Source organism: Netta rufina (genome assembly GCF_964035555.1).
Source record: "Netta rufina genome assembly, chromosome: 11".
Lineage (NCBI taxonomy): Eukaryota > Metazoa > Chordata > Aves > Anseriformes > Anatidae > Netta > Netta rufina.
The window spans coordinates 15,881,071-15,894,268 of record NC_140134.1 but is presented as its reverse complement, the minus strand read 5'-3'; the positions used below and the strand labels follow the sequence as shown (position 1 = coordinate 15,894,268).

The following is a 13,198-nucleotide window of genomic DNA, read 5'->3' as shown; positions in this document are numbered from 1 at the left end:
TTCTGAGAAACTAAAATGGCTGATGAAAATGTAGTAAAACTAATTATTGGAAATGGAGAGGAGCTTGAGGAGGAGAACATGCAACTTGCCTGTGGTGTCCTGGGCAAATACAGGCCTGTCGCGTTCTGTTTTCCTGAATTTTTCATGCGACAGCCTTTAACTTGCATCTTATCTGTATTGAAGGCCAGTGGTAATATTGCTAGCGTAGAGTTGTGGCTGAATTTCAGGGATAAAGAGTAATCCTAAAAGTTGTTATAAATGCAAAAATTTAGATGTGTTGACTTTGAAGGTATATCACGCTATATCTTTTATCAGCAAAAAGAAAAGTTGTTCGTGTACTTGTCAAGACTTGAAAAGAAATGGTGAGAAAACGATGCTTTGTAATAACTCCCTTTAAGCATTCTCAGACGAGACAGAACTGCTCTGCTTCTCTTGCAGCAATGCATTTTTAAACATCATATCCAAGTGCTACCAGATTGCTGAGCCGGATTGCAGGGCTTTTAATTTTGCTTTGTGAAGGGAACTGGTTTGTTGCAATGAGACTTTGTAAAATAAATAAATAAAATAATCCAACCATGAGGTGGGCTTAAAAGGGAGTTTTTTCAACTGTAGTTTAATCTCTGTAAGACACAATAAAAAGCCCTTGGCAGATAATGCTTTAAACCCGGTCATCTTGAACCAGGGGAACCTGAATAGGAGAAGGAGGTTCAGGTAGGTGCTGAGGCAGATAGACAGGGCTTGTGTGATATATTTTATTTTATTATTTATTTATTTATTTAGGTGAGAGCTCAGTAGGACTGGAATAGCAGGAGCGTGTTGTAAGGCAGACAGAAGCTACTTTTGGAGCTCACCTGCCCAAATGCTATCGGTCCCCTGTTTTCACAAGCAAGTAATTCTTTGTAAAAGCATAAAGGCAGGGAAAACCACCAAGTGTAACCGTTTTAAGACATTTTGGTTGTTGGAAGAGACTTCTGAGGTTGAAAATAGGTATGAACACAATAGATTTAGAAACTTGAAAAATGTTCTTCTCTGCTGGTGGTGATGTAGGGCCTGCTGCAGAGGTGGGATGTTTCTGTGAGCAGGCTTGGCAGGTAGCTCGGATGTTTCGGCATAACCAGTGCAAAAATGCTTCTCTGCAAAATAAGGAGAGCGTGTGAGGGAGCGAGAATGGCTGGAATCAGCTAAGAAAACTTCTGTGGTTTGATTTCTGTCTCACTAAAGGCAAACTGCGGGATTTGGACGGGAGTAAAGTATGAACAAGATCCTGTGTTTTCGTGTGGAAAAGCAGAGTGGTATTTTGTCTCCTTGGAAGGGGGGTGAAGTACTTGCAGAGCAGTACTAGTACTGCAGACAAGAGCAGCAACAAAAAATCCATTTTAAATCTTTTTGCATTCTTTCATCTTAAGATCCCGAACTGCTTAAAGAATGCTTTAAATGAAAACTTTCACTTAGGGAAAATATTTGCTGCTAGACTGGAGAAACTAATGGAAGTGAAATGCTGGTTGAACTGATTCAGAGCTCGATACAGGCAACTTGCCTGGGGTTACACTGAAATTCCAGGAGCAGACCTGGAAGAAGAAAATTTCTGGACTAAAATTACTTTGTTAGGATGAGTAACAGTAGTTTTTGGACTGAAAAATTGTAATGCAAAATCACAAGCATTGTCTATTTTGTATGTTTTCCATCGATTTTTTAAGAAATGTTTTTGCTGGTTTGATTTGTATGTTGTTTTGAGATACTTCTCAAACACAGTCCAGTTTGGGGCGCGGTGGGAAAGGGCACCAAATGAATTTGGGGAAAGTTGGACTTCTCCACAGCTGGAAGAACTAAAAAATCCTTACAGACATTCTTGGGTGGGAAATGGGGGGATATATTGACAGATGTGCAATTAAAGACTGGCAATTGTCATCAAAAGCAGCGATGCTTGGAGGAGGGGTGAACGGAGAGGGCTGCGAAGGGGAAGGCAGTGTGACTCGGAGTATCTCCAGTGCCATCAAGGCCAGTGGTTCAGATGAGGAGCGCTTTGCCCTGCAAATCATTTTGGAATTGTCTTTGATGTCAGCATAAATGGGGAAAAAAAAAAAAAAAAAAGTAACAGAACCTCAATGGTCTGAAAGAGAGAAAATATGAAATTGAAAGTGGCTATTAGGAACAATAATGGGTGGGCACTAATACTGCGTTGGAAGTTTAACGTTCTGCAGCTTATGGAGAAGTACTTAAAATTTTACAAAGAAAAGCCTTAAATTTTCCTTTTCTTTTTTGTTTCAGTGTTCTGAGGTCATGAAACTTAATCCACAGCAAGCTCCATTATATGTGAGTACAAAGTTTCAATGTTTTTTCCCCTTTCCTCCTGTTCCCATAAAATGCTTCCCCCGGCCATTGCTGGCCATTCTGCTCATTTACGCTTTGCTCCCCGAAGACCTTGCTTGTGTTTGTTCAGTTGCACTGCAAATGCCCGGTGATAACCCCCAGGTAAGTTACAGAGCCCCTCTGTCTTTCAAGGAGCCAATTTTAAGGAAGCTTTCCGACACGTAGTGCTGTCATGTAGCCTGCATAGTGCAGGAATCCCCCTCCTATTTTTCTTTTTCTTGTTTTCTTCCCTAATGATGACTGGAGTGAATGACTCGATGCGTTAAGAGGCCATAAGAGGAAACTGCCTGAGTGGAAAATAGGACATCCCAGTGTGCAGCACTCGCCCACTGTGCTGATATTTTTCTGCTCAGAGTTTTAAACGTGGCAGGGAGCAACTGGAAGCAGCGAAGAGCTGAGCTGTGCTGTGACTCCTGCAGCAGGGCATGGCTTACGTCAGCCTCCTGCAAGCTCGTAACCTCGATGGCTGAGTTAATAGGGAACAAGCTTCCTCTCGCTCCTGAATAGCAGCTTTGTTGCAGAATATGGGGACTGTCAAACTAGACCTGAATTTGTGGGGGTGTATGCATGTGTGTGAAACTTGTGCCAAAGCTGCCAGCCAGGGCTGTAACCATTTACTTTCTGCAGTGCCTTGCCGCGCACTGAACAGGGTTTGCCGGTGAAGCTGTTTAAGGTTTGTGGTCCTGCCCACGGACCTTGCTGATACGGGTAGAGCTGGGTCCGAGGTGGAAAATTTGGTGGAAAAATTGCTTGCAAATAGAGCTCTGAGGGGTAGGAGTGGGAGACTGCTAGGTCAGGTAGTTGAGCTGTGGCTTAGAAAGTGTCATTTGTTGACCTTTAATTTCATGGAAGCTTTCAAATTCCGTCTAATTACCAGCTGAAAGTTTGTACTACATTGTATTAGAGTGTATTTTCTACCTACTGTACTAGGTATTGTACTTGCATCAAGATTAATGTTATACAGATTGATCTGACTTTGGCAAACTGGCCTTCCTGGAGTAGACCACCGTGTTCTGTATTATTGTGAAACTCAATTCAGCCCGAAATGTGTTAAATTACAAACATACTGAATACAGGGCGACTTTGAAGAAACCTAATCTAAACTTGGGGCCTAATAAAAAGGGATGAAACTTATGTGCAACTACCTGCTGTAGATGCCACAGAAGAAATGTATGAATGGCAGAAAGCAGGATAAAATTATTCTTACGTCTTTTGAACAGTGCATGATTACCTAATCTGGAGGCTTTGTTTTCCCAGTCTTATCTTCTGACTTAGTTTATTTTCCCACCGTTTTGTGTGGTTTTGCATTCAGCGTGTAATACTTCAGTGGCAGATTTAAAAGTTCTCTTCCCCACGTGACGGTGAGGAGGACTTGGCTAAGGTCAAAGTGGAAAACAATGATTGTATGACTCTCAGGAGTCTGTTCCTTTGCAATGGGAATAAATTCATGACAACTTCATTACTACGTGGAGTCCCTCTTCTCTTCCCCCCTTCCTCCAGTGACCGGGTGTATATGCAGATCAGATCCCTTTCAAAACAAACAAGTTCTGGCAGCTTAAGGAAAAGGAAAAAAAAATATAAAAAGAAAAACTGAATGACCTTGGAAAACAAATTGTTTAGCCTTCCTGTTTGCTTTCAGTGTAGATGTTCTGTACATTTTAAGATCAGCTTCCGTTTCCCTGGCGGTACTAATTGGCAGCTCAGCTCATCTGAGGGAGCTGTTAGATGTGAGCAGAACATAAAGGAAAAAATATATCTTCCTGGTACTTTCCTGTTTCAGAAGGCAGACACAACAGTCTTGTGGGCTGGCCATTGATAGGTGAACAGCAGACCCTCACTGCGTTCCTTGTTCAAAGCGATGCTGACTCTGCTTTCCTTGTACAGGCTCCTCCTTCAGCTTGCTTTCAAAAAGCTGAGAACAGTGTCCCATGAATTTCATCTCTGTGAAATAAATGACGGGAAATAGCAAGCCATACAAACATGTCCGGGGGTCTCCCTACATTTGCCTGCTTTTCGGTAAATCACTTCCCTCAAGTTTTACCCTTTTGTGCCTGGGGCCATGCAGTGCATCCTTTATCCTCTTCCACTTTTAAACCGATAGCTTAGATTCAAGATTACTTGATTTTATTTATTTATTTTCTTTATCTTGCATGAATTTCATCCTGAAAGTTCTCTGCAAAGTGAAGACTTTGACCAGCGAGCAGAAACGATACAAGAATCTGTCTTACAGAAATGTTGCATCATTTGGTAATAGCAGCATTACTTTTGGGAGGAGAAAGTGGAAAAACACTGTCTCTGGGTCAGTTCTTGGAAGCCTATCAGATAGAGCACATTTCATCCTATCTGATGATCGGCAAATTGCCCAGATTCGTGCCTCCCAATTCTGAACGATGTTCTGGGAACCCAAGATGCCCAATATACTTGGAACCGAAATGTTGCGCGTGAGGGAGAGGAGGGTACTTCCACATCTGAGCTGACACAGGGGCTGGGCTTGGTGCTGTGCCTGCCGTGCCAGCAGTACAGTCACGAGGTGGAGGAGCTCGTGCCAGGAGAGATAGGGCAGCGAGGCGTTCCTCGATATAACACGGCGCGAGGTGCTTGATGGCAGGGTCAAGGAGCCATCTGAGCTATGTGGCTCCCAACACACAGTTTTTACAAAGGACAAGTCCTGATGTTGTAGCATGGATCTGAAATGAAGATGCCCAAACCCACTTCTTTCTTCCTGAAGCGCCTTGATGGGCTCTAATCTCAGCTGCTGCCGTCAGTGGGGTTCTGAAGAATTGGGGTAGCAGAGCTGGGAACTCCTCAGAAAGGTCTGCTGTGGTTCACGGGTTCACGTAGCTGTGATGAAGGGTTGAATTCACCCTGTTAAAGCAGTGGCCCTAAGTTTTGTGGTACAAACTTGAGTTTAATCGAGAGGTGGTCTCCAGTCCATAATCAGCAAAGCACAGGGCAGGCTGTAACAGGACCAAGCTTTATCTCCTGGCTCTTTCACTGGCATGGGTCGAGGTTCTGACAAGTAACTGTCACTTGGCTGGGGTGAGTGTCTCTGCTTTCTGTGCTGGGGCTCTCCTGGATGTTTTTTTCCCCGTGTGTAATTGTATCGATCATATTTTGCATAGTCTATGGTGTAACTGTGGATATTCAGTAGAAAAGGGGCTCTATGAAAATCTTTCACATACTTTTGATTTCTTCAAGTGCATTTTACTGCAGGATGTGCAAAAAAAATAATAATAAAAACCAAAATAGTCCATGTGGCTGGGCAGTCCTTGGGCTGCCTTCCTGGGGCAGCATTTGGGAACATCTGTATTGATGTTAGGTACCAGGTTACAGTCTGAAGGTGGCTTTACCTACACCCCTCTTGTGCTTCAGCACCATCCTATTGATAAGGGAACCCAGCTGAGAGCACAGTGTAATGGGTGACATTATTTCAAAGCCCCAAGTCTCAAAGCTGCAGGGCTGAGCATGCACAGGCAGGGTTTGGGGTGGAATGGGAAGGTTGCAGAAGTCTTGTGTTAATGGCAGGCAGGAAGCTGGGAGCTGAGTTTTGTTTGTTTGGGTTAAATACATGCAGTGGCTTCTCTGATCTTCACCCTCTTATGGAAGTTGTATGTCTACCAACACAAGTCAAAGTTTCAGCCTGAGTGTTGCAAAGTGCTCCCTAGCTGTTGTCAGTGCGTTGTTGGAATATTCAGGTCATCAAGGAGTACGTGGGCAGGAAAAAAGGGCTCAGCATTGCTCTGAGTAATAGAGCCTTATTTTTAAGTGGCCTTTTTACTGTTGTGATTTGTAAATGAAGTTCTCTGTTCATAAATTAAATAACTTACATCGATCACTTAGCTTAAATACTGCTGTTGCTAAAATCCAAGAAAATGGAAAGGAGTTTTGTAAAGTGTTGATCTTTTTATAAATGTTAGCATTAATTGAGAGGCCAGAAGAGTATTCAGCAGGAGATTTAATTGCAGAAGGATCAAGGATCTCAAGCTGCGTCCTTATTTCTAACAAAACTTCAGTAAGTACAGAGTGCACACGAGTAAATGACCAAGGTCGGTTCAGTTGCATACAATATCCTGGTAGTCGTACTTCAGAAGTACTCAGCAGCCTCACTGGCCTCTGGCTGTAGGGTTACTTTAATGTTTTTGATCATCCTTTTTAACCCATTCACATCTTCTGCCACTCTGAAATCAACGTTGTTTTTTAGAAGTATAACCTGAGAGCAGGACTGGGTATGGGAGTGCTGGAACAGGACGGAGGTGACAGGTAGGGGTGAGCCGTGAAGCATTAAGTGGCATCTTCTCTTGATTACTACCAAGACTGCAACCTTAGATCTGTCTTTAAGACAGGAGTGTTTTTTCTCAGTGATAATGATCAGTGGGTGTGAAATGGAAAAGATTAGCAGCTGGAGAAGGGTGATGCATCACTGCAATTTTTTGTTCCTTTTCCTTTTTGATTAAAAGGAACAAACGCTCTAAATCACAGCACTCCTCCTCTGCACGGTTTGTCTAAGGTGTGTCCGCATTATTCGGGGTGACAAAGCCAAATGTGTCATACCCAGAGATTGTATGGGAGGGTGAACGCTTAATTGATAAAAGTGCTCCCATTGACTGTGGTCTTTAATCAGGTCTGCAGACTGAGTCTCTCCTATAAACTGCTACCTGGGAGCTGCACAACCCGCCGAGTTGCTCAGGGAGGGTTTTGATAGAGATGAGAGCTCTCACTTCCACGCCAAAATGCCGTGCAACTTAATGAAGTATGAACTTCAAAAGCTTCGGCAAGAATGCACTGACCCTCTCTTAATGTAACCTGGGTTTGGGTACAGTAGTTCCTCTCTTCTGTTAATGAATGAATTGCTGTAGGTTACCCATTGTGTCACCTTTAATCTAGAACGGGAAGAAAAGAGTAATGCTTATAATAGGAATATATTTCTTTCACTTGTATATCTCACCCAGAATGAAATGCCCTTTATGTGTGTATTCCTCAGGAGGAGTAATTGTGATAACCTCTGATGTTTGTGTTTTAAGAAAAACCCTCTTTTGAATAAATATTAAAGGATTAAAGAAAATAAGCACGACACAGCTTTGAGGCTTGTGACAGGAGTGTCTGTCAGGTTGTTATCATGTCTGAGACAGTCCCAAGTATGGCTTGTGCAGTGTTATGAGTTGGTTAATTAATCTTCTTCAGAAATCTTTACCAAAGGCGCAAAAGGAGAAAATGAAATACCTTTGTAGTCCTAATACAGTAAAACGTTGCTATTAGGTTGGCATCGATGTTTTAGTTAATCTACTAATGCTGATTTTGTTTTCTTAGTGGCATCTACGGTCACAAAAGCCACTGCGATGCCCAAATATGAGATCAGTCCAGCAGAAAAGGTGGAATATGCCGATTGTGTTTTTAATGTGGGAATTTCTCATGAAAAGCACTATACAGAAGCCTTGTCTGACTTTCTTTTGAGGTCCTTATGCAGGAGGAGAATGAGCCTTGATGTTCAGCTCAGTGCTGCGGTGAGAGGATCTGATAAGCCTCTTGTCTTTTATTTGTTGGTCCTTGAGTTCTTCTTAATGACAAAGTAGTTTGCTGCCCCACCTTCAAAGTGTCTTTGAATTACGAGTGGAAGGCCTCTGAGCACCCTTTACAAATAAAATATTTGCTTGTGTTCCTTGTGGAAGAACCTGCTACTTGGTTTTAAGAAAGTTGGTTGGGGCACCCGATCAGATGGACTTTGGAGAGGAGGACGTCGCGTCTTTCCTGGTTCTGTTTTCATTCTGCAGGCAAAATCATATCCTCCCTAAACTGTGTCCTCATTTCTTGAGATTTTGTTTTTTAAGTCCTTGATCCACATTTTTTTCATTCTCCTCTTCCCAAACTGTGGTCTGCATCATGCAACAGAAGTCCCCCCGCTGCTGAAATGGGATCAGCACCTGCCACCAGAGCTGGGCATCATATTGTGATGAGCTGCTGCTCTTGGGTACCCCAAAAAAGACTGTGGCTCAGATGAGTTACCACATGGCTGCTGGCTTGCTCCTTTTATATGAGGCATCCTCTAGCACACAAGATCCATTCCGCGTTAGCGTAGGACTTCTTTTGAGTGGTGACCCCTATGGATTTATTGCAGACGGTTTTAGCTGGAGAATTGAGAAGAGGCTGCCTGACCATCAGCACTGCCTTCCTTCAAGGTGAGCCTTGGGTTAAATTGTAGCTCAGAGGTCTCGTCTCAGCACTTTTTTGCTATTAGCCAAAATCAAAATGCTGGTGATTTGGGTTCCAAGCCCTCCTCCCATAATTGTCCATTTGATCTTTGCTTCTGTGATCCTGTTCAGTGTATATGAATGTGCTGGTGCACAGTAAGTGGCCTAGCTTGGAGTCTAGAGAGCTTGCTGTCTGAAGTTCTGCCCTCCAGTCACCATTACTCGGCAGCACTGCTTGTGATCTTCAAATAATAAGACTTCCAGAAGAAAGATGCTAGAACTGGTACAAGGAAAGGGTGGGAAAGTAGAAAGAGAAGGCATTAATCCCCTCTTTGGCGGTGCTATTAGATTGGTTCAACCTGCTTTCTGAAACTGTGCCCCAGTGCAAACATGCAAAAGGAATCCTTGTATCGTCACACTAAGAGTTTTAATAAAATAAAATTAAAAAAACAAAAACAAACAAAAACCCACTGTATATTATACCTCTTAGGCTCTGAATTTAGGATTCTTTATGTCTTGAAGTATCTGATGAGCTGATTAATATCTGGAAAGATGCTGAGAGATTGCATCCCAACCCCAGTGCTGGCTGATTGCGGTGCCTTCCCTCCTGATCAGTGGAGCTCAGCACTTGGTGTTTAAGAGGATGAAAATGCTTTGTAACTCCTGTTCCTCAATGGAATGTATTTATATAGCTTATAAATATTCTTACATTACCTTTAGGACAACCAACCAGATTTCCTATCTTATCTGTCAAGATGCAGGTCCCTGCTTTATTTTCTGTAACAAAATGCGGGCATTCATTTTGGGAACTGTTAGGCTCGAGCCAATTTTGTCAGCAAAGCTAACACGAGGGTGTTTTTGAAGATGTTGAATTGATGAAGGCGTGATGCTTTCAATTAAGCTCTCAAATCTCCTGTGAAAAGCCCATCTGCTCCTGGTCTCCTTTGCTCTACCTGCAGCGTCCTGGTTCACAAAGTTGTGCCGCATGCGGTGCGCTTGCAAGCACTCGTCCCCTGCAATCCCATATTGTGCATAAGTGGGAAATAAACTGTGATTAATTGCTCTCTGCTAAGATCGATGCTATGCACTGCCATCAAGTGGCAGCTATGCTGCAGGAAATGTTTTCAGTGCTGCTTTCTGCAGGGCTGCCTGCATTTCTGTCTGTTTCAAAGCGCTTGTCAGTGTTACAACAGTTTGCTCTGCATAGCAGTTGTGGTTGGGGGGTTCTTTTTCAGTAAGGCAATGGTTGTAATGGTTGCTGTTCCCTAATGGCAAAAAAAAAAAAAAAGAATTATGTCACTTTTTAAAGAGAGTCTTAGGCATTACAGTAGCTCCAAGTACTGTAGCTATGAGGCTAGAGCAGATATTTTGCAGCTGGCAGGAAACTCAGCACTCTAAAACACACTCTGAGCTGTGTCTCTTTCAGGGCTTACTGTACTGTAGAGGATGCTGAAGTACAAGGAAAATGCTGTCCTTCTATCTTATGCCTTCAAATGTTAGTGTTCAAATCTGATTTTTTTTTTTCCCTTTAAAACCCATCAAGACTATTTGTGAAAATACTGCGGTGATAGGAGATTGTTTCAAATAATGTGTCATCAAATGTACTTTATCTTCCAGGATCATATGTACTTTATCTTCCAGGAATTGTGACTCTCTTCAACTCCCTGATGCCAAGAGAATAGCTGGATTTCTGTTTCTTAGTCACTGAATGCATTCAGGCTGTCTGCTCTTTTTACCAAGCTCTACAAATTTTGTTGTTATTGCTATGTGAGTAATTAGCAGGATCAATCACTCAAGCTGTTGTTAATAAAACGTGTGGTTCAGTTCACTTACAGTGTAGTGAAGAACAGAAGAAGCTGTAGAAAGAGGACAGAACAAGACATTCCTATCAATTTGGGTGTGTTTTTATAGGAAATAATTGTAGTAGTTTCCACGGTTTCTGAGAAAAACTCTTTAAGAGTAAGATCAGCACTTGCTGTGGAAACTGGATGGTACCAGGGGGGATATTCTGCTATGGAGACTTGCTGAGATGAGAAGTGGACCTCCACTGCTCCTCCCTTCATGCCTCTTCTCTGGACCAGAGCTCTGTGGGGCTTGCTGTGACTAGGATTTGGGGTTGCTGTCGATAGCTGCTTGTTCCAGCAGTCCAGGCCATGACAGCAGGCATGCAGTGTTTTAAATGGATGACCTGGCCAATATTAAACTGCTCAAATAAATGAAAATAAATCAATGTTTTCTTCACTATACTGCCAATTCCAACCACACAATAAAACTGTGTTCCCAGCTATTCTTCTTATCAGAGTAGATCTTCCCTAGATTTTCTTCCCTAGTATATAACAAACTTTTGAATGACACTTTTCTCATCCTTTCTATTTTTCAACTTAACTTTGCTTTTTGCCCTTTTGTTGTTAATGTCATTGTTAATTCTTATCACGTCCTTCTGTGAGCTAAAAACCATTAGACGTGCCCTTGGCTGGTTAGTTTAGTGAAGGCTGTCTGCCCAGCACAGCACCTTGCAGAGGCCCTCGGGATGCTCTGAACAAAAGCAGGTGATGGAAGTGCTCCAGAGGTTGTGGAGCCCTGTGCTGAAGCAATAATACACCTTGTTTGGCTCTTAACCACCCGTTCTAGTAACTTCCCCAGCTCTGTGCGCCTAAGTGATGTGTCATAAAGATACATCCATAAAGATAAATTGTGTGTCGTCTTCAGCACTAACAAGATCCTGTTACTGTGATGGATTTTCTGTTGGCAGTCTGCAGAGATCTCCCATATTAACGTGTGTGTAATACCCATAATAGTCTTCTGACACTCAATAAAGATTCATCACCGAGCTGATTGATTTGAGATGTAGACATGCTCTGTCAAAGGACATGGGCTGCTAATGATGGACTTCTTTAAGTGTATCCAATTCTGTTGGAGCTTGTGTTGCTCACAGTGGTTTGGAGTAGGAAATCCATTCCCTGGTCTCCCTGCACCATATATCTCTTTGCAAACAAACCCCACTGCAGATTTAGACACCTGAAGTGGCGTGGGACATGGTGTAGCTGTGAGGTCGCTCTGATAAATCATCTGTAACACTGTGGGCTCTGCAGACAGTGGAGGTGAGCAGCACAAGTTGCACTCAGAATGGATCTGCATGAGCCAGCATGAGCCTGGAAGCAGCAGTTCGTGTAATATCTGTAAGTATCAGTCTGTCACAGCTGCCTCTGTCCCCTTAGCACGAGGTAGGGGACTATTTGTTGATGCTGTGTTTATTGTAGGTGTCTGTCTCTACCCATATATTCCTCGTACCTGAAGAGTCTTAGTTAAAGGGTCTTTTTTTTTTTCTGTATCCATCCTTTGTCCCCTGTGTCAATCTTTTATCCATCAGTGTGCTAAACTAAACTTATTTTTGGACTCTATTCTTCCTCACCTTCAGGGGGAGAAAATGTTGGACAGAAGAAGGTTATTTTGCATGTGCAAGTCAGTGCTTCAGTCGTGGCTTTGTGGCTGATGCTGGACGAGGAGCTGGGCTGGCTCAGTGCAGCCTTAATGAAATGTGGAAGGTGTCACCCCAAGTTGCTCGAGGGGCTGGCAGCAAAACCTGTAGCATCGCTCTGCTCTTTTGGTGGCCTGTGGGCAAGCAGTCACAGTCTACAATTGTGTTTTCCAAAGGGCAGCAGACTGCATTGCAAAATCTGTCTTTCTGATCAAAGAGGGGCTCAGCCTCCACGACGCTAACCTGAAACCTTGCTCTGGCACAACCAATAGTGCTGATGTTCATTTAAGAGGAAAATAAAGTTAGATGGGAGGCTGTGATTTTTTATTTTTTTTAAACCACTGAAGTCATTCTTGTAGTGTCTGCCTGTGTGATTTGTTTTCTTAAAAAAAAAAATTAAAAAAAATAAAACCTCTGCCTCGTGCTGCTTTAAGATCAAGGCGCCTGCACTCATTGGCCACGAGGAAGGACCCAACCCTAACCCAAGCCTGACTCTTTGCCATTCTGTTTATTTCTGGAGTCTTTCCCTGAAGGTCTTATCTGCAGGAGAGGTTGCAGCACTCTGGCAGAGCGCCATCCATCTTCCTTTACGCTTCTGACCCAGGTCACTGCTGTTATCAGGGGAGATATCTCCACGTGAGGAGCCATTTCTAGAGCTGCCTGTGTTCGGGCAGATGGCACAGCACTGCCTTTTGTTTCTGGAGCCTGGAGCTCTGCAAAACGAACTGCTTTTGATGTGAGTTTTCTCCCAAGTGCTCCTCCAAGTCTATGAATACTGGTGAAATTGAGGACGTCTGTAATGACTCCTGTTATCTCCCTGTAACGTATCTCCGACTTCTTCCCTGCTCCATTCCTTTTACATATACAAGTGCTGGGAGGCTGTGGGATACATGACCATATTTGCAAAAGGGGCTGAGCGTTTCAAAATGCATCTGGGCCTGAAGTGCCAGCCCTAACAGTGTTCCCAAGGAGGAAAATGCACTTGAGATGAAGCAAGATACACGCACAACATCCCCCACGTGCCGGCAGAGAAGAAAGGTGGATGTTTCGAAGGAGGACCTGTCCCCAGTTCCACCTGTCTCCCTCCCAATTAGGGAGCGCATGCATCTGTGCCTGTTTGTTTTTTTTTCTGTAGAGCTGTTCATGTGTTCGTGTGCTGTGGCAT

The 13,198-nt window shown here is 43.3% G+C and overlaps 1 protein-coding gene across 1 annotated transcript in view; it reads left to right on the top strand.

The window, feature by feature from the left end:
* Positions 1-2,280: 2,280 nt before the first annotated feature.
* Positions 2,281-13,198, top strand: part of AKAP13 (A-kinase anchoring protein 13) — a gene marked incomplete at its 5' end in the record, with an annotated part of 151,774 nt that continues 140,856 nt past the window's right edge. Inside the window, one exon of the mRNA XM_084293544.1 lies at positions 2,281-2,313. Within this exon, the coding sequence (XP_084149670.1) occupies positions 2,281-2,313 (33 nt within the window). The remainder of the gene's footprint in view (positions 2,314-13,198) is intronic.